The following is a 27,619-nucleotide window of genomic DNA, read 5'->3' as shown; positions in this document are numbered from 1 at the left end:
TGTCTACAAAAAGATAATAAGCACAATCTTTTTTACTTGATCGGAATTCAAAGTTGTTCTGTTCATCTGCCTGTTTGAAACCCCTAAAAAAGTTTGCAATTTAAAGATGTTCATTAATTCAAACCTATCTCATATCCCTACACACAAACTCTTTATATTTAATTTAATTAAGTTGTTCAGTTCATCTGCCTGTCTGAGACCCCTAAAAGATACTTGACTATTCCAAGTGGGTTGCCTCTGCAGTTAAAGATTAAAGAAACGAGATTTTCTATTTTTGTAATAGCTGCAAATAGGTTTAATGGCATGAGCTTCGGGGATGGAATGAATGTAAAGTTGTTGTAGTTGGGTTAAGTTAATTGAATTGATTAGCAAATGATATACATTTATTTGGCCGTCCAAATGCAACACCAATAGAGGTTTCAACTGGGGAAGACTCTTCTTCACATATCCTTGGCTCTGTGATCATATTGTATCACTCAACGCACAAGCAAATTTTTAGCTTTAGAAACCAAATATTCTTCCTCCACTCAATAAGAAATAACTTTACATAAAGGTTCAAGAACTACTAGAACATCATTTATTTTTGAAGCATTATTGCTCTAAAAATTTCTTAGATAGACTTAGTAGTCTCCCACGCCATGTAACTATATTTATTAATTGTTGTATTTTTATTGGTTGTCATTACTGTATCCTTCAGAATACCCCCAGGTCTTTCTGACATTACACCTACCAAAACTTCAACTACTTATTTTATTTTATTTTATTTCCTTTAAATAGTAATACTGTGACATAGAGCAGTAATCTTAAGCAGGAACTGAGATGGCCGGCAAGATTTTCATAATAAGATGTTCATAATTGGATTCGGGAATAATTAAGAAAGAAGTCTCACCTTCAGTCGATGTAGTTGCAACAGCAGAACAACCTTCAGGAATACTTTGTGGAACTTCTCCAAAGACACAATCTTTTTACTTATTTTCTTTGTTGGTAATCGGATAAAACCTGGTTAATGAAACAGACCCATCTTCCATTGTTGTGTTTGAATTGAAGCATCCAAAAAGATTGAAGCTCAAATGGATTGGCCAAGCTCAAATGGGTTGGCCTAGCTCAACGACTATATTTTAGTCGGCTTAGAAAGTTGCATTGAGGTAAAGCAGGAGAGATTGTAAATACAAAGTAAGCAGCTCTTAATTATTCGAACACTAATTAACATTTCTTTGTTGGATGTCCTAGTACAAACAAAGATGTAAAGAACACTTAATAAATTTCCCACGATAAAAGAAAGAAAAGAACAACACAGATTAATCTAAGGAGGCGAAACTTATGCAGCCGCAGTGATGCAGTCGATTGCCTGCTTGCATATACCAGTCATTGTTGCTTCAGGGCCATAAACCTATACCACAAAGGCATTAAAACGGTTATAGTTTAGAACATTTCTTGAGGTGAAGCAGGGCTATTTTCTTTTTCCCTTTTATTTCTTCAGAATGACAATTTACAAGTAGTTATACACAAAAGATTTCACAATTATCAGTACCTCAATGGGAATGCCGATTTCTTCTCCAAGTATCCTCATTTTTGCAAGACCTCTCTGGTAATTAGGACCTCCTCTCCTCACGAATATTTGCATCCTTGCTGCCTTAAGCTTAGATTCCTGAAAAATCATATATCAATATCCCAATTAACACTAGCGAAACATAGCAAAACATTTGTTGTTTCTCCATAATGACGAGTTTAAAGTAAGACATTATATTGTATTCAAGGGAAAATGTTTGAAATTTTAAAGTAAAAGAAATGGGGTTTAACAGTTAACACTTGGCACTAAGCAGTGAGGTTTTTGGATTTTAGTTATACTAAAAAAATTTATGCTGCAAATTATGAGAAGATTTTCAGTGGAAATGCAATTGACTTCATACTGCATTACCCAGCTTGAATAATTACATTAAAAGAACAAAAGTCTTATCGGTTTATGCAAACTTACCTTCTCCCTCAAGGCTCGAATAATGCCATTAAATGTAGCAGCAACATCAGTGAAGTTAGCAATTCCTCCTCCAATTACAAGGGCTCTCTTACGGCCATCAGGATTAGAAGTTGCATACTGTCGATAATAGAAATGATACATCAGTTTCATGTACTAACATTCAAACTGTGACACAACACTATTATGGAAAGTTGATTTCTCACATCAATTACAACTCTAGCATACTGCAATACTTCCTCTTCATTGGGGGCTCCACTGTATTCAGCATAGTTCCCTAACTCGGAAGCATAACCAAGATCTCCGACCTGATGAGGACAACTGAGAAACATGAGACACCTGATATTGGGAAAAATAAAAAAGGAAAGGGAAGGATCCATTTCCATCGAAATCCTGTATCCGAACAAACAGAACCATACAGTATCAGCATAGATGACACTTGCGCCTCCTCCAGCCACCATAGTCCAAATTCGCCCCTTTGGATTCAGAACTGTGAATTTCAGAGATGCACTTGTCTGCAAGAAAATTAAGATAAAAATAAATTTAACAAAGTTTGCAGGATTCCCATTGGAGAAAACAAGTTAATAAATTGTAGTGTGTGTGTGTGTTTACTCCATGGGAATCGATTCGGAGACATTTGGAGATGTAGAAAAAGGTCAGGCATGCCTATAAATATCTGAACACATCTACAAATTGTCTAATTTACCTTTTCATCTAGCCCATGAATGAAGCTCTCAGTGGGGCTCATAACTCTTCCAAATGGCATTGGGAATTCAATGTCTCCCCATCTACAGAAACCAAAATAATTTAAGGTATACTAAAAATGGAAAGGTTAACACTTTTAACACTTCATAATTCAGATGCATTGAATAGTTAGGATTACAAGGCAGTTAAAATAGCAAGTGAAGGAGAAAAATCATGGAAGAAAATGAAATGTACTTCTTGAAGTTCTTGAAGGTAGCAGTATCATCCAGCTCACCCCTCATATCCAAGGGATAAGGCTTTCCATCAACCAAAGTGAAAGGATTCATCTCTAAGAAAGTGAAGTCAAGATCTGACATGCACAAAATTCATAGGTTAGCAGAACAGTCAAATTCAGAACTTCATCAATATATGGAGTGCTGAAAACCATAAATTGTACCTTGAAATAGAGCAAAAACAACTTTAATAAACTGCTCGAGTTCTCCTTTTATCTGCAGAAGATTTAATTTAAAAAAGAAAGAAAAAAGAAAATCGAAATAATGAATTATATGCTTGGCTATTTGACAAGTACTCTTCCCAAAATTCCAATTGTCAAACAAGTAATACTCTCTCTCTCTCTCTCTCCCTCGCTGATATTTGAAAATTAAACTTAATGCTAAAGTGAGGCTGACCATTAACAACAGTGAAGCCACAACACACATAAAGTCAACCAGAGAATTGATATCACAGAGATTACCTCCAATGGGAGGGTTGCAACAAGTGGAGCACATACTTCAGAAGTAAACGATGCTCCAGTTGGAACAAATATAGTCTTGACCTGGATAAAGATATCTTCATATAAATATCATTGAGATGGGTAAACAGAAGCTTGAACAGAAAAACTTTTGTAATCTTTCACATCTAAAAGCACCTTATCCCAATTCTCTTCAATTTCAATTCCACCACATTCTGAAAAGCTTATGCTGCAACCAAGTCGCTCAGAAACCATATTAAGATAAAATTCTTCATTGTGGGGGATGAAGGGTTCAACGATGAATGTTGTTATTGGTCCTTTACATCCACCCATCTCCACCTATTAACCAAGAGACATAAATTTAATCCAAAAATTAAAATCTGCATGGTTGTTGGTTAACAAAGTTTTCCATTTAGCCACAGCAAGAGATACTGCTGGGTAAATTAGTGTACCTCTTTGCCAAGGCGTTCTTTCACAAAAATAGCAACTTCAGCCAGATCAAGATTTAAAGCAACCAGACCACTCTTGCCCCGTTTCCCAAATAACATGTCGGGCTTCACAACCAGTTTCCCAGAAGAAAGCCAAGGTTCCTTCTCTGCTAGCTCATTGAAATCAGTTGATTCCGTAACCTGAACGGATTGCACAAATGAATTCACATACAGAATGGAGTTACAGAGCTAGGATAATAATATGGGATTTTAATTTAAGAGAGTTAGATTTCTGCTGACGCAAACAATACAGAACTTTATAACAGAATAAGGACATGTCATTGATAAAGGTTTCAACATTCAGGATACTTGATCATGCAATACTAATTGAGTTTTAACACATTAGTCCCAATCCCTTCAAACGGCTTAACTAGTTGTCCACTGAAACCATCTATTAAAACCCATAATCACCCAATGCTCAATTTCCAGTAAGGAATCAACTAATGATTTAGAACTCAGCATTAGCATGATCTCGATTCTTGTATTTCAATGAATAAAATTGGAGCTAAACAAAGGCCGGCCAGAACAACTGCAATTAATCAAACGAAGATCTAGGAACTTGAAACTAACTCGGTCAATAAAATTCACTCACTTGTGCAGATTTGATAGGCAATTCATAGCCAGAAAGCCTCTTGAAATGCTCCTTCAACAATCTCTTAGAATCATACTCTCTGATCTTCTTGCGTGCCATTTGTAAACCTGATTCCCACCAAATCAAAGTATCCACAAACAATAAAATTATAATGCAATACAGATCTAACATTACCAGATCACAAACTAAAACAAAACAAACCCACGATCACTCATTTCCCAATTCCAACAATCTAATCAAAATATAAACAAACATTCAATAAAAGCCCATAAATAACAACCAAAAAGCTCAGCTTTTTCAATCAGTTAAACATGGCTAATAGCTTTTTCCCTTCATTTTTTTTAACAAAGATATGAGCCTGTGGTTCCATAAAGCATAGAAAGCACAAGAAGATCGATTGGGAAACTTTGAAAAACAAATAAAAAAACTAAAACTGAAGGAATTACCGTTGGAATAGAAGGAAACGGGAGAAAACTGAATGGTTTAGGTAGTTAAGAGAGCTACAGCAAGAACAAGAAACACAAAAAAGACTTGAACTTCTCTGTCTCTGGTTTTAGCGTATTTATAGTGGGAAGTTCAGCTTATTTTATTGGAAAAGGAAAAGAAAAACTGAATATAAGAAAAAAAAAAATGGTTCCTTGTGTTAAAGAATTTATACTCAGTATTCGTTAGCGGGAACCTTTATTATGGGTATAGACCACATGCGGCACCTACTGCCTTCCTTAACCAACGTCCCAACCATATTTCTCTTTTATTATTTCATTTAGGATAATTACAACAGGGCCCTTAAAGCTTTACCTTAAAGATGCTTTAATCTAACTGTTTTAAAATTGATAAATTTAATTTATCTAAATTATCTATGGATAATATACGATTTAGTAGAGTAATTTATCTTATCTTACAAAATAATAGTTTAAAGACTAAAATATAACTAGATTTTCTAATTTCAAATTTGAAAGTGTAGACTATAATGTATTATAGGTTCAATCTTTCTTTTATGATTGAAGAACTAAATTTCAAAGTGGTTTTAATAAATAATGGAAATTAAAAATATAGATTTTTTAGGCAAATAAATCTTATGTCTTCAATTTATTTTCAAATTTAGCACGTAGTTTTTAGGTTTTTAATATATTATGACATTAATTTCTACTCTAATTTCTAGCGAAATTATCAGCAAAATTTATTAACATGGCTACAGTTTCAGGAATGGTAATAAAAAATAGATTGAGTTAGCATTAAATTTGTTAATTTATTACATAATAAAAAATAACGTCAGTTTAAGTGAATAAACAAATGATCTAAGGACAATATTCTTCTCTCATATTTTACTTATTTTTATTAAGTTTCAAGAGAAAATATAACAATCTAACATTTTATTTATTTCTTTTTATTTCTTTTATCATTTATTGCAGTAATAAAAAGTATTACAAATTTCAATTTTAAGACTTTAAATAGAAATGATGAAAAGTTATTTATCTGAAGTGTCTAAAATTAGCTAATAACTCTATTACTGATTCAATTTCTTTATTTTTATGACTGAAATTGTAACCACATCATAAACTAAAATTGTAATCAATATCAAAGTGCATTGCTAATATTGAAAAAATAAGAACTATATGCTAGAGTTTTTTCTTTTAAGAGAAACTACATGCTAAATTTAAAAATAAATACAAACTAAGTTTTATTTGGACATCAAGAATTTTGAATGTTTGAATAAGTTTAGGGAGCTCTTTGTAATTTTCTAATTTTTTTTTTTTTTATAACCTTTAGGAGGAAAATGATTTTGTACGTGGCAGTACTTGGACAATGTTTTCTAATATGATTCCCATCACCGTTTGATTCATTTATCTTATACGAGTATACCAGTAGCAATATTATTCGAGATTCAATAACTCCATGCCTCAGATTTCAGTCCAAAACAAAAATAGGAATATAAGTTACATTCTTCTTTACAACTTCTGAATCAGTATTTTTTTTTTAATTTGTTTATCTAAATCTTGAATTTTAAAGTTTTTTTTTTCTTTCTATTTTTTCCAATTCTATTTTTCTCCTTCGACTCTTATTAAATTTTTACAGCAAGTGATTAATGACATAAGATCTAAAGTAACGCAATACTAAGCTGACAGTAATACTTACTGAAATGCATGTGATGTTTTCAAAGAAATTATGTTACAAAATAAGGGTGAAAAAATATTTAAAATTGAGATTAATTTAAAAAAATATTTAGAATTGGCTCGATACTAATTGAGCCCAGTTTATAACTCGAGCTATTTAGATAGTTCGATAAATATATAAATTTAATTAATTTTTTTATTTTTTATATTTATCAAATTAAATTAAATCGAGTCGAATTTAAATATATAATTAATCAAGCTTGATTATGCTCTTTAATATTTTTCATAATGATATGGAGCTAAATTTAATATTAGAGAGTAGACAACTAGAATTGTGAAAAATTCAGCTCATTTTCTGTTTTTCATAGGTGCAAACGTGAGTACATGACATGTTTCTTTGGACAAATTCAAGATTATGCACATTAAAAATGTTGTTCTTGACTTATTTATGGCATTTATACGTACTGATACTTGCCAAATACCACATATATGATTTGGTTCTTCTGTTGTTTCTACAGATCATAAGATTTTTGACCTTTCAGCACATTTGCGTATCATTGAGATTTTGAAGAATTTTAATTTTGATCGTCTCAACATTGACATATAAACATATTATTAAATAAATAAATAAAATCGTTCCATGTGCATGGCCTTATTGAGTACTTAAATCCTTAATTTATAAGATTAAGGAATACATGTTATGTAGTAATGATAGATTATTCTTTGAATGATAAACACGTAGGCATGATATCATAATTCCTGCATGAAGTATTATATGAATTCCCGAATTTATCATCCAAATTCTATATGTTCCTGCAGAATAATAAATATGGGAATTACACAGTTTACTCTTAAGTGGTTAGGAGAAAGGATGATCAAATTGCCAGGATTACAAATAAAGAAAATTATTTATAAAAAAAATATATTTTAAACCAAACTAATTTTAGAGAACCCGCAACGCAATTTCTTTTTTCAAGATAAAAATATTAACTTTTATTATGCCATAAAAATATTTATTATAAAGATAAATACCCGTTATAATAATTATAACACCCGGTTATAATAATTCTTGCTTATTTGTTAGTATTTAGAATAATTTTAAGGAAATTTTTTAAAAATATTTTAAATTAATAAAAAAATTCATGTCCATTGTATACTTTTTTTTTAAAATACGGTGTAATTGTTTTTTAGTTAAAACAACCAAAGAAAAATTAAAAAACAACCAATACCTTATATTTTTACACAAGAAGATTAATACCATATTTTCAATAAATATTTTAAAAATATAGATGTTTTTATTATTTTTCCTAATTTTAATGCAACTGTCCTAAAAGGCATTTTGAATATTTCATGTAGAGACTTTTAGGCAGGGTCGTTACTTTTTTTTTTTTTTAATGATTAGATAGTAATAAAAATGTCATTAAATATTAAATTAATAATTCAATAGTTATCGTATAAATATAAAAAGTAATAATCAAACATCTCGTGAAAGCATAAAAGATTTAAATTTGTACACCTTTCGCTTAGAAATCTTTCCTCGCGCTTCTACAAAGATTTCCAAAGGATTCTTGCCAGCAGATCAAACCTGCGTTCCAACTTCACCAAATTCCGGAGATGGTGGGAGAGCCAACACTAAATCGGGTCATTATTGGATCTAACGCGAGACCATGTCATAATAATTTTGTTTTTAATAAAAAATAAAATTAATATTTTAAGAAAAAATTTATAATAATTATTAAATTTTTTATTTATATTGCTTGTAATAGGTAAAAGTGCAATTTATTATCATATTAGTAATTTCATTTATCTAAAAGTTGCCATTAAATTTAATAATTTTAATAGCTTAAAATTTATATGTAAACATAAATTTTGAATCCTTGATTAATAATATATGGAACTCATTGATCCTGGTTTCTGCCAGAAAACATAACTTTATTGTTAATAGACTTGGGCTGTTCAACACCCACTTCTTTTTTTAATTCTCAGATCAAATCGCATTCAACTATATAGTTATTGCATTACTACCAGATCATTTAGCCTTGACTAAGAATAATTTTTACTGTTTTTGCAGTTAATATATGACTTTCATTGTCTATTAATATAAATTTTATGTGAAACTTGTATAAATATTTCACAACATTGACCATAAATATGATGGCATTAAGTGAATTGTTCGAAATTTTCTCAACTAGGGAATAAACTAGTTAGCATTTTCACTTATAAAAAAGAAATTCTCAGATTTTATTTATTTACTATTTAATATTATATATATATGATTTCTATAATAGGGCACGCAATCGGGAGTGAGTGGTGGTAGAGGGTTATTTTCTCTGCTAATTTTAGTCAAAGCATGTTTGGTAATATATCAAAGTCAACTCAAACATTAATTAATGGTATTGCCCAATAAGTAATTTGACTATTTCTGTAATTTAATGACAAAATAACTTTCATACCTTACCTTTATGACTTTGCCTAGTTAAAAGGAAAACTAAACAATTAAAAAAGGAGATGATTTCATTTTTATTTTTTATTTTTTATTTTTTGACTTCTATAACTTAATAATATGTCAATCAAATATAACTGTCGCTAATCACTTCCGAAAGGCTCCGTAAAATAAGAATGTTTGTGAAGATGCATAACTATTCGCACCTGTAAAAAGCTTTGCACTTTTTTGAAATTGGCTTTAGCCATTTCCTGCGAAGTTTTAAGTGAAAGGCGAAGAAAGTCCTTTCTAGTAGCACGTGGCATGCGTGAGTCACCGACCAATTGAAAATTCTTTCGCTATTTTGGTGTCATTTGTTTATCAAACACAAAGAAAAGATATTATTGAGTTTTAAATATTATTTACAACACACTAATTGCTAAACACTAAAAGTATTATAATTTTCTATATACAACCAATTAATATAGAAAAGTCCTAATTACTAATTAGATTTCGAAGTTTAATTTTTTAATAATTTTATTTAATTATTTTAAAAATTTAAAATAAATATTTATATTTTTAATTTATTTTTAAAAATATTTTTCAGTAATAATTTTTAAAATATTAGAATAAATAAAAATAACACGATAAATCAATTATATTTACTAATATAAAAATTAATAAATTAATAAAAAAACTGTTGCATTTATATCTAAAATATGTGAAATAATACATATATATTAAATTTTTGATAGTCATATTTTTAAGTGAATAAATTATTTTTATTAGTTTATAATTATTATTATTTTAATAAATATAATCGATTTCCTACGTCATTTTTTTTTATGGTGAAACTTTAAAAATTACCATCGAAGAATATTTTTAAAAATAAATTAAAAAAATAAATATTTTATTTTAAAATCTTAAAATAATCAGATAAAATTATTAAAAAATTAAAATTAAGGTTTAATTTATAATTAGGCATGTGGGAAAAAAGTTATTTCCTTGATAAATTCATTTATCAAAATATAAATTTCAAAAATAGTTATTTTCGGCAAATCAACGAGCCTAAAAGATTCATATGTTAGTCTGATCAAGGTTTAGGGTTTAGGTTTTAACATGTTTAGAAAGTTGGACGATTTTAATTAATAACATGGATATTGGACCTGTAAAGTACACAATGATAGCCCATTTAATCGTTGCCACTTAACTGAATTGGGCCAGACCAATAGCCAGAGTTTGAGTTAGGTTGAATTGAATTTGCTCTAGCTTTACCTCCCAATCTATTTTTCCAGTGATCGGAATACTAAGAAATAAATCGTAGTAATTCAAAAAAGAGATCCGTTTTAGTTGTATCGAGCTCTCGAATTCTACCTCTTTCGGGCGTTTGATTCAAACCTTCTTCAGTTATTCTACTTCTCAAGCCTTTGGTTCTGTAATTAAGCTTTCTTGTTAAACAACATAATCCTTTTTCATTTATGGAAATTGTTTTTCTTTTTAGCAGAATCTTGAAAATGGAAGGCGTCGAGCAATGGAAGAACGAGGCAAAGCAATGGCTACAGCAGGGAATTGAGTTTGCTAATCAGATACCACCTGCCCAGCTCTATGCTGCTGCTGCTGTCTTGCTTATCACTACCCTTTTTCTCTTAATAAGTAATTCCTTAATTATGTAATTTGAATTCTTTATTTCTTTTGTTGTTTTCTTGATAATTTCGGAATTTAGCTCCTTTAGAGTAAGTTTTAATTTATTATTTTATGAGAATTATTGATATGGGTAGGTTTTGTAGGGGTTAAAGGTGGCATCTTTGAAATGATTATAAGTGTTTCTTTTAGTATATGCATCCCTCGTGGGTGTTGAATTACTGGCTTAACATTGAATTTGAAAACAATATGGGCTGTGACTGAGGGGTAAAGCGTTTTGGTGTCATCTTTTCCATGTTGTTGCAAGATGTTATATTGCAACTTAAGAATGTGTTTCTGGGATGAATATATTCATTATATGTTCCAGAATTGAAGTTCAATTCTGGAAATTGAGGAATGTAATGTGATGCAAAATCTGGGAAGATTGGTCTTGCTTTCTTACAGTTAAGAGAATAAATGGTGTTGTTGATTCGTCAAATGTCCTTCGTGATGCATGATGTCTCTGTAACAATGACTGTTTCCATTACACTGCATATCTAGCATACATTTAGAGGAAGCTGCCAAAAAAACAAAAGATAAGTAACCTAATTTGAAATCATGTGTTTTTTTGTTCTCAACTCTTATTCTTTTTTTTGCAGTTCGCTTCTTCAGACGCACTAAATCTAATACCATTGTGCTCACTGGACTTAGTGGGAGTGGGAAAACTGTGCTTTTCTATCAAGTAAGCCCTTATATTGTCAATTTGGTTCCTTGGAAGTCTTAGAGCTATCGGTAGTGACGTGTGTATTTTTCATGTTGTAGAGTCATACAGTATATTGCTTAGAAGTACTTAATTTGCCTAGACCATATTTTCTGATTGTCAAGTCTCTTCTTTGATGATTGCAACAGCAATTAAGGGCATGTTTGTGATGGCTGGGTATTAAAGAAGTAGGTTTAGAACTTGTCTGATTTAATAAATTCTATTTTTTATAAACTGCTTCCGAAAAAAGCATCAAATTCTTTTTTTACTTGCTTTTCTTCAAAAACAATTTCCAAAACTTAAGAAAAAAATAATATTTGTTTTGGAAAGTGCTTTTGGCCACAATAATGGTTATGTCTGAATTATTCTAATTGTGCAATATAGATTCTTTTTTAATTTATTAACTAATCTCTTGATGCCTATCCCAGCTTCGAGATGGTTCTTCACATCAGGGCACTGTTACCTCAATGGAACAAAATGAGGGCACTTTCATTCTTCATTCTGAAAACTCTAAGGTGTTTATCTTAACTTGGCATGCATAGAATTGGTTGGTTCTTTATCTTCACATGAGTTGAGAACATATGGCAAATTCTGCCTGGCGATTCATGTGACTGATAGGATCTTTTTTCTTTTAGCTTTTGTTATAAAATATTCAATATGTTGATTAGTACTCAATTAAGTTTATGCCCTTTTCCCCTTTTAATGCTTTCTTGGTGCTTTGATAGAAAGGCAAGTTAAAGCCTGTTCATTTTGTTGATGTTCCGGGCCATTCTCGTCTTCGATCCAAGTTAGACGAGTTCTTGCCTCAAGCTGCTGGCATAGTTTTTGTTGTTGATGCTTTGGAATTTTTACCCAACTTGCGTGGAGTTTCAGAGTAATTACAAGCCTTAAAATAGTTTTTGGTTAGCTCTGCATCCACGTATTCAGATGTAGATATGCTGGTATTCTAATATTTGATATCTTTAACATGATAGATATCTGTATGATATTTTGACCAAGGCAAGTGTCGTCAAAAGGAAAATTCCAGTTCTCATCTGTTGCAACAAAACAGACAAAGTGACAGCACATACCAAAGAGTTCATCAGAAAACAATTGGAGAAAGAAATGTATAACCTCATCTTTTTTATTTATTTATTTTCTGATAATTACTAGTCTGTTCTATGGATTGGGCAGTGGTGGAATCATATGCCCAGTTAGGCTTTTGATTTCCATTTCAAAGCTTGTATCTCAGTTAATATTATAGCAAGTAGTAACGGTGCATCTAATGCTCGTTCAACCCATTTATTCTCTATCTTCTTGCAGTGACAAATTACGGGCATCGAGAAGTGGAATATCAGAAGCTGATATTGCAAATGACTTTACTCTTGGTATCCCGGGGGAGCCATTTTCGTTTTCTCATTGCAGTAACAAAGTTACTGTTGCAGAGTGTTCTGGTTTGACTGGCGAAACATCTCAGGTGGAACAATTCATTAGAGAGCATGTAAAGCCCTAGGCTTGCGATCTATTTGATACTGTGTATTGTTAATGTGTCTGCTTTGGGAGCTGGTTATTATTGTCTCCTGGTCATCAGAAAAACTCAAGTAAGCCTCAAGTAGCAACCTGAATTTGCCGGAGGAAGCGGAGGAAAGTGAAATGAAAGAGTTAAAGATAGAGTTATGCATTTTGATTAGTGGTGTGATCACTTTATTTTGAAACAATGACTCAGACAAATCTTTATTTTATCTTTTTCCAGAGTTCTATTGATAATGACTTTTCTTTTTAATCTCTTCGAGCTGCATGCCCCTCTTCCCTTTCTTTCTCTGAACGGGGGATTCCCATTCAAGGGATAATCTTTTACTGCATCTACTCTATTTAAAGGAGGCTTGCTTATTTTCTTGCACTTCAGTCTTTTGGTGCTAGTTCTCGTTGTTCTTTTCAAGGTTGGGTTCGTTGAAATATAATTGCTCTTGTTCGACTGGTCATATTAAAATTAGCAATGATGATAAATGTGGTGACAATTGATGAAACAAATCCGCCTTTATATCAGCATGACAGCATCTTCTGGTGTCACTATTTGAACTGCTATACCGAACCTTGATAATGGAAGTCGCTAGGTATCAAGTAACATCACCAATGTATGAAACTAGTTGACTAATCCAATGGTGGAAGTCACTCTGGAGAACCATGCCTTTTCTTTTACTTTAGTTCGATTGCCATTGAATGACTTTATCAACATTGCCTCAAGAACATAGCATTTCAAATCGAATCCAATAAACACAATGATTGATTCTAACATTCGAGCTGCAGTTGCTGATTACCATGCATCAGAAGAAAATATGCTTCGCCAAGGAAAAGAAAAGAACAAAGGCAACAAGGCTAAAGTTGTAATATAATTAGGAAAGAAAAGAAGCTAGATGCAAATAATAACCATTAGGCAAGCTGCCCTGTCAATTCCATGTTTAATCATGCAAGCACAATTTATATTGTTTGGTAAAAATCAATCTTTGGAGGAGATCCAAGAAAAATTGCTACATACATCACAAATCTTCACACTTTGATTTCTGAGTCTCCATGCTTACTTGATCTTCTTGCAGAAGGAAAATAATCTTATATGCGTTGCTCTTTCATCAAAAACTCTGTACTCGAATAAATGATGAGTATATTCTCCTACTCCACAGCTGCTCCCTCTGAAAAGTAATGATCTTGCTCAGCAACCAATGGCACTAGTGTATTAAGGAGCTCAATACTGTCCCAAAAAGAACAGTCGGGTGCTATGGGCTAATTTGGTTAACTTGTGGCTGAGTGGCATCAACTGCAATTCCCTTTTTCACCTAAAACCCTGATAGGACTCTGGAAATGATCTTGACAACCAAAAATGTTTCAGCCTAATTATCAGAACAAACACCCCGTAACACAGGATATGCATCAACCCCACTCCTAAATACCTGTAAAGTCAATAGTAGAAACACAGACGGGTTAGTTTATATGCAGCAATATCATATACTGCTGATAGTGAAACTGATTTTATTGGTTGGAATAGACAGCAGTTGCTACACAAGTTAAAGAAACCATTATAGCTAATAAAAAATGGCTTTTTAAGTCGGATGCATGAACTCAACAACACACTAATAGTGAACATACAAAGACAGCCTCAGTACATACCACAGGGGAGCATACGGAGATGATAAGTCCAGAAATGGATATGGCCACCTACAAAAGAAAAGAAGAAGAAATAAGCATAAGAATGATGTCCACAAAGGCACAAACTAACAACGAAACAAATAATATGAAAGATGGGAATATAACTTTACCACATTGAAACACAAGCATGGATGATCCATTGAAAGATCACAAATAAGCTTGTCCAAAAAACAAAATACGCAATTCGAAATACGGGGAACCGCTGGAAGGAGAAGATTGCAAATCTATATTAGCCATCAAGGAGTTAGAAATGAAAAGCCACCAGTAACATCGAGAATTTAGGATTACCAAACAATTTAACATTGTGTCCCCAAGGAGTAAAATGGCATTGACCGAGTGCATACAGGCATTCAGCTGCAGTTGCAAGAGAAACATAATTGGAAACAAATTTCATTTTTTCAATACAAAGCCTCCTGCAATGTAATATAATTTTCATGCATTCATATAATGTCAATAGCATTTTTTATTTATGGCATGGCTTGCTAAATGTGGAGCTGAGACTCCAAAGTTTACAAGGAGGTATCACATAACTTATGTTACATAAGTTCATTAACATGAGAAGCCAAGTCCAGAACTAACATGGAGTAAAGACGATAAATTTATGGAATGGCTGTGCATAAACACCTATATTTCAATTATCACAAACACAGACCAAGGCTAAGGTAAAATGCTATCAAAACTTGAAACCACAACCATGAGACTGCACTATGTTCCAGTTGAAGATTATTTCTGCAGTATAGTGCAGATGATCACCATTAGTAATCAATTTAACAGTCCCAAAGCTACAGTGTAATTACAAAAAATGTCGACTTGTTTCTTATATGGCTCCTGCCCCCAATCCCGTACTTTGGTTCTCTATGTACCATGTAACTGATAGAAGTAAACAAGCAGTGGAATGATAGCGCTAATACTTACAAAATCAAGACTGTAATCTTTGGCCATTAGAAATGGATAAAGAATGAACCAGAATACAATATCAGTGAGCACCACAGCACCTGCAGATGTCTGTCCATACATGGAAAAGAAAAATTTAATGAGTGAAAAATTCAACTGCTAGTTGATACATATTATTATTGGATTAGATTGTTATGCAAGAAGGCACCTACTACAGGTGGAAAGGAAAGAAAAAAATGGCATAACGAAGAACTGAAAACCAACACTTGATCTTCACATAAATGCTAAGGCAAATAATTTTAAATGGAAACTCACCTGAAAAATAATTTGAAAGATATAGCCCCATGCACCTGCAGTTTGGCGACCATGAGGTTCTCCATTTATATTTAGCCTTTTGGGCAAGTCGGATATATCTGAAGTTTCCTCAAGTGAGGGAGCTCTATAGCTACCTCGCTCTGCATCTAAATTCTCAAGATAAGACTGATCAGCATTGAATCCATTGCGATGTTTGCAACAACCATAAATGGAGAATGAAGATCCAAGCTACAGATTAAAGTTGAGAATATAAACAACTTAAGCAAAAGAAGAACAATTTCTTATATATGGAGCCACCCTGCTACCAAAATCTAATAAAGATTTTGAAACATTGACAAATTGATGATGCTTTAGATTTCTCAACTTAGGAAGTAAACACAATTCATTCCCTCAACAACCTCGGATCAATGTATAAACATATCTGTATAAGAAACATACCGCAAAATAGACTGTAACCAAAGTAAAAGTCCACCTGTGGAGCAAAAAGCAGAAGTGTGAAAAAATTGGAAATGCAATGAGCAAACATAACAGTATTGCTTCTCTCTGTGTCTCTTCCCTCTGTCACTCTATCTATAATCTATATATCTATCTTCATCCCCTCTTTTTAACTCTTGGTTTATACATATCAACATGAGAATGGATTTTAGAGGTAACACCAAATTGTTATAAACAACCAGATGATCTCCTCTTCCCACCACCCTCACCCGGCAGTATATACATATTATGTACATACCATCACTGTCTGGGGAGGCTTTCAATCTCCAATATGCTAGAATATTAACACAAGCAGAGAGACAAAGTAGCATGTCTTATGCTCTCAATCTTTGGTCACTACAATATACTGATATGGAGTCCTGTCTACTGTGGTTACCACTTTAACCCTTACAAAGTTTAGTTTATATATCTTCATGTATAAGAAAATTCTATAAGGGTTGATGACTTACTGTGTATAGAAGTAAAATATGCCAACTCCATCAACAACAGCATTTGCTGTGATCAATGACAACATGATGATGAAAGAAACGATCCTGAAGAAAAGCAACCAAGCAGGATGAATTCCTTTTAAACATGTCTTCCAAGGTTCACCCTCGTATAAAAGTCCCACTCTTTCTTTTCGATTTTCTCTCCTCTCAGATTTTAATTTCCTGGATCCTTCATATTTCCATATTAGAAGTGCCGCAAATACCATAGCAAGTAAGAGAAATAATGCGCATAGGAAGAACCTCCAGTTCAACCAATAACTTAGAGCAGTTGTATCGGCAGTCATGACAGGCTGCCAAGTACGTTTTGATGATCCTGTTAAGAAACTCAGTAAATTATTTAAACTTGATACATCGATCACCATATTTTCTGGATTAATGCTTAAATGCTCTATTTTTGAATAAGAAACGAGAGTCCACACTTAAAGTGACTATGAATTCAGTTCAAACAGTTAAAACACTTTCATTGCTTAAAGCAGATAAGAAGATACTGTAAACAGCTGAAAAGAATTTTATACAGCCTAGTGTTCAACTCAAATAGTTCAACCGATAATTTCTTTTGTTTTAAAGAGTAAAAATAAAAAAGATTACATTTATAGTAGGAAGAGTTTTCAATACATAAAACAGCTCCAAAAAATAAAACAATGTAAAATGAATGGATAAACAAAACTATGCCATTAACTTTTTCCAGAGGCATGAGTTCAAGAAACAAATTTTCGGAAAAGCAAGAAAACTAAAATTGGCAGAACAAAAACCCAGAAATTGTTCAACGTAGATAAGTGAGTATCAAGCGAACACGAATGCCAATATTCCATCACGAGCATCATGCAAGTAATCAGAATTCAACCCTCAATCCTCACTGAGACACTGTTAACTTTCTATCTTTTTCTCTTTTTTACACTTGCTTGAATGAAACACTGAGGCATTAATACCAGAAGTGACAAGCAATATAAGCAAACACATCAAGACAAAATAGAGATTCTTTACTTTCAATGCGATTTATCCATAAAGGTAAAACTCATGCAGATAAACAATTGGGTAATAGTCGACTTCCATTCCTAAAAGAGGCAAGGGAAAAGGGAAAAAACAAAGGCTTGGTACTTACTGCTTCCAAATTGAAATGCTGATCAAGAAAAAGAAGATACTTTGCTTCTCTTTAATCCTCTGCAATAGAAGAAAAAAAAGAAGAAGAGCAAATTAACTACTTTTTCTTGAAGGAATTCATTTATTGGCCTCCCTCTTAAAAAGGATAAATAATAAAAAGGAAAAAGATCAAAACTTGATTCTCAAAAACCTCAAAGACTAGAGAGAGAAAGATATTCAGCAGAGAAGATGAGAATTCCAAAGTTGCAATTTTTAACTTCTGGGTATTATTATTTGATTGAAAATAACAAAAGGGTTGAATTGGTTGCTGCTATAATGTGCTGGGACGCTGGGATTGGAAGATAGAGAGAGAGAGGTGACTTTCTAGAAAAATAAACAATAAAAGAATTACAAACGCTGACCACTGAGGACGAATAAAATAAGTATAAATCAGCTGTAGGACCTGAAAGAGGGCCAATTTGACACGGTTTTCAACAAAAACCAATCTAAATTGAACAAAAAGTAGAAATTTCTTTTTTGTTTTTCTGATTAATGTGTGGGCTCTAACTGATTTAATGATAACATAATACCTTCCATTCCATTCCTACTCTCCTTTTTGTCATGTGGTTGTAAATTTTCCCTGTGCATGAATTATTTTCTCATGTTTTATATTTTTTTATTTCATGATTCTGCAGCTCTCAACTCTTGTAGAGGTCTTTCTAAGTCTACCCATTTTATATTTCATGCACGTAATATGCCAACATAATAGAAACAGAGTAAGAGTGTTATTATTAAGGGTTGAATTCAAAATTTTAATTATGATTTTATAATAATAATAATAAATTTAATCAATAATATCCATATTCATATTTTTGATATACTTGTAATTTTAATCTTTTTTTTGGAGTTATACTCATTAATTTTGATTCTGAAATTATCTAAATCATTGTCAAAGATACAGTGTTGATTTTGTCATACGATCCAATATCCTAACTTAATTATATCCTAAAAATTTTGGGTTTTATATTTAAATTGATAAGATTTAAATATATATGAATTATTTGACAAAATGTAGACATGCTTATTTCTTTCAATAACAACGCACCTTTTTAATATACAACTATTTTCGAGTATTACTTTGTAAATATATCATCTATACTATTTATTAGAATAAATTGTAGGTATGAATAGAGATTAATTTTATGAAAAATTAGTGAAATTATCACATATTAATAAAATCGGTTAGTCACCTGTCAAAGTTTACATAGGCTTTAGCTGAATACTGCTTAGTTCTTTTTTTTTTTTTTTTTTTAATTTTTCTTTTCAATTTTTATTTTTATACATATAGATAGTATAGATACAGAGAGTAGCACTTTTATTTAAGAGAGGTTATGTAATTATCAAGAGTCTCCGAATCTGAAGGAGGCCAATTTAACAGTAATATATATTCATTAGTATCTTGAAGTTTTTATTAACCAATTAGAACAGCTTAAATTCTTCTATTTTCATTCATATTTTTAAGGCAGCAATTTCACATTCATGTTTAAGATGGCCTTGGTGTGAACCTGGGATGTTGACAGTATATTTGAGCAGGCTTGCCGACCCATAAAATCATGATTTTCAGGAGAGAAATGATTATCATCTTCCGTAGATGAAACTTTTTCACATGATACAGTCAATTACTTTCATGGACATTCCCCCTTCCCCCTACATACTTTACAAATGTACACCTTAGGAGCTGAAAGAGTGAAAGGTATAAATTTTACATCCAGATCTTTCCCCAACTATTACTGATCTTTACAGCGTACCATTCCGTTAGATTTTCATACAATTTTATTAGGGCATTGGACAGAATCATCTTTGGTATCATTCTTGATGGAGCCTCTCTGCTAGTCGATCAACAGGTAATGATCCTAAAGGGACTGCAGTGTCTACCTCTTCAAAAGAGTCACTATCATAATATTCATCATCTTCATATTCATCATCAGTATATGTATCATCTTCTTCGGTGAAACTTCCACTGAGCGAATCATCTCCAAATGCTGCCACTGTATTATTGGCACCATCCTCGCTCGACAAAATTACAGCTGGATAGGAGTGTTCAGTGGCCTGTGAAATGCACTCGAATTCCTCTACTTTCCTCAAAAGATCATCAGGACCAAGATCAATCTGATCTAGTAAAATTGCCTTGCTTGATTCAATTGCGCATTCCCACAGAGACATCATTTTAGGGCTCGACCTCACTACATTAGCATCTCGGTTACTGGGATCATCTTCAAACTTGCCTGAAAACATCATGGAAACAGCTCTAAGAAATCAAGGCTATGAGATTATGGAGTTGCTTATTTCATGTTCAGATATTATCAATTAGTGGCATGGAAGGAATTGACAAGTTAGCTGGAATTTAAAAACAAAACACAGTGTTGGTGATTTGTGTTCTCAATTGGTGTTTGACTTCTTTTTTATCTGTTGTTATTGTTATTCTTCACCATCTAAGTTCAGTGTTGGTATTGAAATAAGAAAATAGTTAAAAAGCATAGTGGAACTGCACAAAGTAAGCTTGCCCTTTTCAAACAGACACCATAGCTTGCCCTTTTCAAACAGTCAACATATCTTTCAAGAGTGCAACTTCTAGGAAACTACTTTGTTGCGATATCTGATGGAGGCTTTTCAACCTTTTAAGAATAACTGACAAATTAACCCAGCAGACCATATTCTAGCAGCCAAGTGAAGCTTCCTCATATTTTTCTTCAACGCACTTCACAGTATCCCATTGATCATGAGATAACTATTTAAGATGCTGAGCCAGTCGGGTATATGCTTAGAATATATCCCACTTCCTCAATTCTCTAAAAAGCTAACACAACTATTTTCCTATCCAGCAACCACAGGCAACTAATTAAATGGGGATTGCGTTACGTGCTTTCTTGTTCGAATTTAAAAACATACTTCAAAGTACATTTTTCGTTTGAAAAAAGGTGTGGTTGAGAGACATGGTTTAGCACCTAAAAGACCTTGATCACTATAGTCTGCAATAACCTTGTGTTTTTTTATTATAAGCTATGAAACGCATTATAGTTAATCCCACCCCCCTTTCTAAAACATACCTGAATCATCTGAACCACTTGTAAAATCAGCTGCATCAGGAGTTGAAACTGAAGGAACTTCAGGGTACATTGGTTTCCAGTTTTGTCCCCTCCACATCAATATGTGCTCATCGTCAAAAGACAATAGCACACAAGGAACCAACTCCTGCTAACAAATGGGCAAGGAAATGCTTAGAAAAATTATAGCCATGTTTTCTTGAGTAGTTCAGGCCAAACAGTACATAAAAGAAATTGAACAACACTAAGAAATACTCAATATTCATCACATTATTCTACAGGTATGCAAGTAACTGCAAATTCATTTGCTGTTTTACCATCATAATACATCTTCAAAAGGTTCTATATGTAGGTATGTCTTCTTTGGCACACAGAAACTGATATGGAATACTACGTTAACTAAACTGCAGGAGCTGTTATATTCCCCCTGAATTTTTTTGGTATAAGACAACTGATAGAAACAAGATTATAGTGTCCCTGTTCTCTTAATTGCATAAATGAATTATAGTGGGTGCAGATAAGCTCCTATGTGATGAGCAAGCCCTTGCAATGGGGATGCTCGTCAGCAAGCCTGATCCAATGGAAGGCGCATTCAACCCAGTTGAAACTGGAACTATGGCTAGATATTTAAAATATCAAAGCCTTGGGCTTTTTTATGGGACTGCCCCCCTTTCCTCTGCATACGCTTGAAATTAGCATCTCATGCAAAGTTGGATGAGCTATTTGGCCAACAGCCATTTTTAAAAAGCTGTGAAGCCTAATCCACTGAAAAAAAAAGATATTCGAACCTTTCTTTGATTCAGATAAAAATATTAGTATTGGTATGCTTGATAAATCTCCTTCACTCATTTCCTTTGAGATCCAAGTGGAGCAAAAGAGGATCAAAAGAAAAAGAAATGTTACATATTCTAAGTTACATGAGAATTACGAACCATACCACTATAATCAGGTTCAGGAGCAATTACAGGTCCTCATTATGAAATGTTGCAGATATCTCACAAACTTAGTTTCATTTTGCAAGCGAGTATCCCTAAACCTCACAAACTTCCAACCAAAATAAGATAACTTAAAGATTAATGCTTGATACCAGCAAGTTCATTATCTCTTATCGGTCGAAGATATATACACCCAATATCTATATGCTTGGGTCATATACCTAGGGTCTAGAAAAAACTAAGAAAATTGTATTTCCACATTAAATAGAAGAGTGCAAATGACACATCAACATCTTAAAGCATAACTTTAAAATCTTGACATCTAATCACAATTTCATAGCAAACCTACTATTTTAATTCATAGCTCGAAACCTTGGCACCTTAAGATATTGCCAAATTATCATTTTTATTCTCTGTATCCATGATATTATTTTCATCAAGTTTCAAAATACCTATATCATAGTCTCCTTATCCATGATATATTTTCATCAAGTTTCAAAGTAACTACATCGTAGTCTCCTTATCTATGTTCTATTCTCATCAAGTTTCAAAGTAATTATAATCATAGACGTTCATGCATATTGGCATAAAAACAGGCTAATTTACACACAGGATTAAGGAGTTAAAGTGATGGAACTTATAGACCTTAAGTTTAGCACCCAACTTCTTGTAGTCACTTGGATTCATCCCTTTGCAATCAATCTTCACCAATGGACTTCCTTCAAAAGCATTCCTAACATCTCTTACCAAAGTTATATAAACTCCATTCTTGGCTGCAATTTAATGAAGAAATAAGCTCTTTGAACCAATCGCTCACTGAGAGAGAGAGAGACATTAACCTTGTTCTCAAAGGTGTGTGTAAATTTGTGTACTTATCAGGTCATGTAAGACCAAAATCTACTGTTTATAAACTATATGCAAATATTAATTATTATAAATGAATCAACTGACTCAGAAGAGAAAGTAGAAGACAAAAGACTACATCAAGCAGATAAACAGTTACTTCATAATTTTAGTCCAATCATTCTTTTACATCCAAAACTGAGATACTTGGAACATTAGCAATAAAGAAACTGAGTTAATTCTTATATGAATAAATGGTTGACAAGTTACCTAATTTACATATTGGCAAAAGATTCTTTCCTTTTTCCCGAAATTCATCAGCTTCAGCTTTAGTCAGTCCTTCAGGAGCATCTTGTATAAGTTTTGGGTAAACTGGAGCAGCAGGTTTCCAGAGCATTACTGGGTACCGCACACGACTACGATAGTCATAGTTTCTTCCACAAAAAAGATAAACTACACCACCAATTCTATATATAATCTTTCCTCCAGTTCTTTCCTATCAATTAATAAATCACACAAGAAAAAGAAAATCTTATCACATAAAACTCTTTAGCCACCTTAAACATTAAAATAAAAGAAAAACAAAACAAAATAAAATTGTTTTTTTATAAGCAATGCAAGTACAAATACCTCTAAATGGCGGCAAATATTATTCATATCCACAGTAGGAATGCCCTTACAACGAACTTTACAAACAGGACTCCTCCTCCAATGCGAATGTATCAATTCCAACATATTATGCGTCAATCCATCTCTCCCTATACATTAATTACGTACACATTTCCACTTTGAGTTCTTGCACTTTTCATAAGACTAATAAAGGCCTTGTTTTGGTTCAAATCATATTGATTCTTGCAAAATCATGTGATTTTTCATGATTTCATTTCTTTCTAAAGAAATTGATTAAATTTGTAAACTTTAAAATAAAAATAAAAAGCAATAAACTTTGAACTGACCAAGATTAACCTGGCGATTATCAGATAAAAGAGGCTTAACCAGTTGCTTAATCTCCCATCTCGTTAACGGCTTCCCTAATATCTCCCGTCTCGATTTAACTTCTTCAGGAAACTTCCCGAACTGTAAATCCCCAGGCATTTCAAAATACTTGACTCCTTCTTTTGCATCATTCGGTATCGAATTACTGAATAAAGGAATCTTTTTCTTTTTCGATTTCTTTAACGGAGCTTTACCGGTCCAAGGACGTGGCATTGTAGGAGGACCAAACGGCAAAAAAGCCGGTTCACGGATTGCTAACGGTTTAACCTTAGGAGTTTCGGAGTAACTGAATTGGAATTCGAACGGTGCGCCAGGAAGTTTATAGGAAACACCGTTTTCTCCGACGACAACGGAGCGGTCTCCGTCTGAGGAAATGACGCCGTCTTGTTTGATTGGTTTGTAGTATTTGGTTCGACGGTGTGGGAGTTTGAAGGCTGGGCTAGAAGAGGCAGTTTGGGGATTTTTTGATTTTTTGAGTGGAGGAGGGTATTTAGGGATGGGGATTGGTGGTTGAGGAGGTGGAGAGTGGTTGTTTTGTGGTGGGTTTGTTGGAAGTGAAGAGAAAATGTTCATACCTGGTAGAGAAGCTATAATTGCCATTGATGTAGCTTCAGCTTAGTTCTCTACCACAGGCATTGAGATTTTAATTTATTTTCTTTATTCTTCTTTATTTTCTTTTCTGGGATTTCTGTTGCAGGAATGAAGAAGAAGAAAGAGTGATAAAAAGATAATATGATATTTTTCGAGTCTAATAAATGACGTCGTTTTACATCCGCAGCATTGCAGGACACTACTGACATTTATCTTTTACAATTAGATACCATTGTTTCACAAAATTAGCACTTAAGTATATGATTTTGAAGAATTAAACAAATTATATTGATTCAAACATTAATGGAATATTTTTTATTTTTCACAAGTTATAAATGCTATATCTTTTTTTTTATCATTAACACATAAAAACTATATCATATAAAATTGAAAAATATTTAATATATATACACTTTATTATACATAAATACTTGAATTGAAATCTTACAAAAATGAAATAGTTACATAAATTTAAATTTATTTCAGAAATATTTAATTCATATATAATTATCATATTATGTTATTATTCTATTTTCACAAATTAATTTTTTTTGAAACTTACAGATTAAACTTAATCAAAATATTTTATGACATAAGAATTATTGATTACAATACAATTGTATTAAAATTAATAAGCTAAGGATTGAAGTTAGTTATTTTTTAAATATCAAAGCATAAAGTATGATGGAGATTGTAACAAATTTTAGAAATTCTATTTGCTAATTTTGAAATAGTAAGAAACATATATTAAAATAAACTTTAGGGGTGCTTCCGGTAAGAAGAAGAAAAAAAAAAAATTCAAGTTTGATAAACGACGTCACTTGACCTTTCTACTAAACGACGACGCATAAAATCTCACCATCCACGTGTCATTTTATTCTTAACCTGCGAAACGCCAAATAGAACTCTCCCCCTCTCTCTCCAAAAACCCTAATCAGCCACATATATAAATATCCTTCTATAGCCTAATTTCGCATCTCTTAGTCTGCATAACAAAAGGAAGGAAAAAATATGCAGATCTTTGTGAAAACCCTAACGGGGAAAACAATAACCCTAGAGGTAGAGTCATCAGACACAATCGACAATGTGAAGGCCAAAATCCAAGACAAGGAAGGTATACCCCCGGACCAACAACGTTTAATCTTCGCCGGAAAGCAGCTTGAGGACGGCCGCACGCTCGCCGACTACAACATCCAAAAGGAATCAACCCTCCACCTTGTGCTCCGCTTGCGTGGCGGCGCTAAAAAGAGAAAGAAGAAGACATACACAAAGCCTAAAAAGATTAAGCACAAGAAGAAGAAGGTGAAGCTAGCAGTGCTTCAGTTTTACAAAGTGGATGATTCAGGGAAAGTGCAGAGATTGAGGAAGGAGTGTCCTAATGCTGAGTGTGGGGCTGGTACTTTTATGGCTAATCATTTTGATAGGCATTATTGTGGTAAGTGTGGGTTGACATATGTCTACAATAAGGCTGGTGCTGATTGATTAGGGTCTTTTTAAAGAGTTTAGTGATTTAAAAAATTTGCTACTTTCTTTTTCTTTTTAATGTTGGGTTTTGTTCTTGATGGATCTTATTATTAGAATCTGGATTTTGCTGGTTTAATATAATTGTCTGGATATTTTATTAATATATGTTTTTCTACCTGAGTGTTTTGATTGTTTTATTTATGCTATTCAGGTTTAGCTATGGTATTCTAGCCTTTATATGAGTTATATTGTCATTTATTTTCTACAATTGCCAAATTAATTTTTTTGCTTCTGTGAGTTGTTTGAGATATGGACTGTTTGTTGTGCATCGGTTATAGCAAAATAGCCTTCTCATTCAATAAGAAACCAGTTGGCAATCTTCAAATTTCACCTCAAACTGGGGTCAGCTACTTGGCCATATTGGTTATTGCTTTAAGACAATAGGTTTTGTGTAATATGTTTTTACATGGAAGAAAACCTTGAAATTCTAGTTAATGAGATACTGATATTTTACCACAACCACTGCCATCTGTTGTTTTGGATTGAGACAACTGATTTTGTAGCGAGAAGAAATATATCAATTGGAAGTGAAATAGAGACATTGTCATTCTTGAAGCTTTTTGGTGCTCTCTTATTTAATTAAGAGCTTTGGAAATTTTTGAAGAAATCATGAGAAGTCCCCAGTGCCTAACAAACAATTCCTGTTTTCAAACCACAATAGTATTGATCTCATTAGCAAGTAATGTCTGTGAAAACTACCATGGGGGATTTGATGGCCTCTTCCCATAATTTAGAATGGTATATGTTTGTGTAGTCTTTGTTTTTGTTATATTTTACTTGAGGGTGATTAGGTGTTTTCAGCTTCTTTTGCACAGATTATTCCTCAAGGAGGTCTAAAACCGGGAGTTGCCATGGTAGAAATATAGTTAAAACTCTTGAATAATCATTAGTACTAACTTGGCTACTTGCCTTTTACTTTCCATGGTGCGAATGACTGAAGGTTGACAATGAGCTGGCCTTTCCTCTGTCGTATATTTAGCCAACACATATAATATTTGAGTAATGGTTTAATATTCCATGTCAATGGCATCACTAATTTGATGCATATGCATTTGAATTGTATTATCTTCATCTTGGGCGGCCTCTGCCTCTTAAGAGTTGGCAGTTATCCAGTTGCTTAGTGCTTGAATTAACTAGGCAAATGGTTGGTGTTGGTGTCCTCAAGAGTTTTTACTGCTCAAGCTAGTCTCTCAAAGAAACGCCCAAGCCATTATAAGCGGTTGTTACCTTTTTAATTGTTTAAAGTCTGCCTTGGAAGTACTTGGCTGGCGCATTATGCTTGAACCTTGTCAATTCCTGTCTGTTTAAAACAGGTAGAAATTTCTCATCAACCATGGTTCTCCATTTCTGCAGAGCTCTTATCAATAGAAGAGATACGGTTAACCTGTATATATAGAGCTGGCCAAGCCAGTTCACGGTCCATTGGGAGGTTGAACCATGAACTTGTCTGCGTATACAACTTATTTCTTTAAATATATAGATTTTTTATTTTAAATTTTTATATATTTAGCTCAAGCTAATTATATTTTGAAAAAAAATGAGATTTTTTTTTTTGAAAATAAAAAATAATTAATTTTTTTATAATTTAGCTATTATAATTATCTCTTTCATAGTTGAGAAAAAACAGTGCAAATATATTTAATTTTTATTGTATATTATTTAAATATTAATATATATATATATATATATATATATTAATTTAAATAATTTAATTTAATATAAAAAATTAATGTTTTCTTATTTTTATTGTATCCACTTTCTATAATTATTT

The 27,619-nt window shown here is 32.6% G+C and overlaps 5 protein-coding genes across 9 annotated transcripts; 2 read left to right on the top strand and 3 right to left on the bottom strand.

The window, feature by feature from the left end:
* Nucleotides 1–1,071: 1,071 nt before the first annotated feature.
* Nucleotides 1,072–5,123, bottom strand: LOC8276478 (ATP-citrate synthase alpha chain protein 1). Of its 2 annotated transcripts, XM_002525352.4 has the most exons (13): nucleotides 4,934–5,123; nucleotides 4,488–4,594; nucleotides 3,860–4,036; nucleotides 3,585–3,746; nucleotides 3,411–3,491; nucleotides 3,114–3,165; nucleotides 2,912–3,026; nucleotides 2,679–2,760; nucleotides 2,392–2,487; nucleotides 2,179–2,280; nucleotides 1,976–2,092; nucleotides 1,532–1,648; nucleotides 1,072–1,390 (listed from the first exon to the last, which is right to left on the bottom strand). In XM_002525352.4, exons 2-13 carry the CDS (start codon nucleotides 4,584–4,586, stop codon nucleotides 1,319–1,321), a joined length of 1,272 nt encoding a protein of 423 aa, XP_002525398.1. In that variant the 5' UTR covers nucleotides 4,587–4,594; nucleotides 4,934–5,123; the 3' UTR covers nucleotides 1,072–1,318. The 2 variants fall into 2 exon arrangements, with proteins under 2 accessions (XP_002525398.1, XP_048233328.1); XM_048377371.1 differs by having other exon boundaries at nucleotides 2,179–2,487.
* Nucleotides 5,124–10,239: 5,116 nt separating this feature from the next.
* LOC8276477 (signal recognition particle receptor subunit beta) lies at nucleotides 10,240–13,165 on the top strand. 2 transcript variants are annotated; one of them, XM_002525351.4, is made up of 7 exons: nucleotides 10,240–10,429; nucleotides 10,528–10,676; nucleotides 11,303–11,385; nucleotides 11,832–11,918; nucleotides 12,129–12,277; nucleotides 12,378–12,509; nucleotides 12,706–13,165. In XM_002525351.4, the coding sequence occupies exons 2-7, from the start codon at nucleotides 10,538–10,540 to the stop codon at nucleotides 12,893–12,895; spliced, it is 780 nt and encodes a 259-aa protein (XP_002525397.1). In that variant the 5' UTR covers nucleotides 10,240–10,429; nucleotides 10,528–10,537; the 3' UTR covers nucleotides 12,896–13,165. The 2 variants fall into 2 exon arrangements, with proteins under 2 accessions (XP_002525397.1, XP_025014245.1); XM_025158477.2 differs by having other exon boundaries at nucleotides 10,525–10,676.
* A 590-nt stretch (nucleotides 13,166–13,755) lies between these two features.
* On the bottom strand, nucleotides 13,756–18,412 carry LOC8276476. Of its 3 annotated transcripts, XM_015723110.3 has the most exons (10): nucleotides 18,067–18,412; nucleotides 17,878–17,936; nucleotides 16,737–17,088; nucleotides 16,231–16,264; nucleotides 15,793–16,020; nucleotides 15,499–15,588; nucleotides 14,872–14,937; nucleotides 14,694–14,785; nucleotides 14,524–14,592; nucleotides 13,756–14,327 (listed from the first exon to the last, which is right to left on the bottom strand). In XM_015723110.3, exons 3-10 carry the CDS (start codon nucleotides 17,057–17,059, stop codon nucleotides 14,210–14,212), a joined length of 1,020 nt encoding a protein of 339 aa, XP_015578596.1. In that variant the 5' UTR covers nucleotides 17,060–17,088; nucleotides 17,878–17,936; nucleotides 18,067–18,412; the 3' UTR covers nucleotides 13,756–14,209. The 3 variants fall into 3 exon arrangements, with proteins under 3 accessions (XP_015578596.1, XP_015578595.1, XP_002525396.2); XM_015723109.3 differs by lacking the exons at nucleotides 17,878–17,936; nucleotides 18,067–18,412 and having other exon boundaries at nucleotides 16,737–17,847; XM_002525350.4 differs by lacking the exons at nucleotides 17,878–17,936; nucleotides 18,067–18,412 and having other exon boundaries at nucleotides 14,545–14,592; nucleotides 16,737–17,841.
* A 1,060-nt stretch (nucleotides 18,413–19,472) lies between these two features.
* On the bottom strand, nucleotides 19,473–24,451 carry LOC8276475 (CRS2-associated factor 2, chloroplastic). The gene is made up of 6 exons (XM_002525349.3): nucleotides 23,694–24,451; nucleotides 23,368–23,495; nucleotides 23,008–23,233; nucleotides 22,540–22,667; nucleotides 20,963–21,107; nucleotides 19,473–20,140 (listed from the first exon to the last, which is right to left on the bottom strand). Exons 1-6 carry the CDS (start codon nucleotides 24,331–24,333, stop codon nucleotides 19,722–19,724), a joined length of 1,686 nt encoding a protein of 561 aa, XP_002525395.1. The 5' UTR covers nucleotides 24,334–24,451; the 3' UTR covers nucleotides 19,473–19,721.
* Nucleotides 24,452–25,272: 821 nt separating this feature from the next.
* Nucleotides 25,273–25,963, top strand: LOC8276474 (ubiquitin-40S ribosomal protein S27a). Its single transcript, XM_002525348.4, has one exon. It carries the CDS (start codon nucleotides 25,336–25,338, stop codon nucleotides 25,804–25,806), a length of 471 nt encoding a protein of 156 aa, XP_002525394.1. The 5' UTR covers nucleotides 25,273–25,335; the 3' UTR covers nucleotides 25,807–25,963.
* The last annotated feature ends 1,656 nt before the right edge of the window (nucleotides 25,964–27,619 follow it).

Source organism: Ricinus communis, chromosome 7 (assembly GCF_019578655.1).
Source record: "Ricinus communis isolate WT05 ecotype wild-type chromosome 7, ASM1957865v1, whole genome shotgun sequence".
NCBI classification, from domain to species: domain Eukaryota; kingdom Viridiplantae; phylum Streptophyta; class Magnoliopsida; order Malpighiales; family Euphorbiaceae; genus Ricinus; species Ricinus communis.
This window is presented reverse-complemented; position numbering and strand designations above follow the sequence as displayed.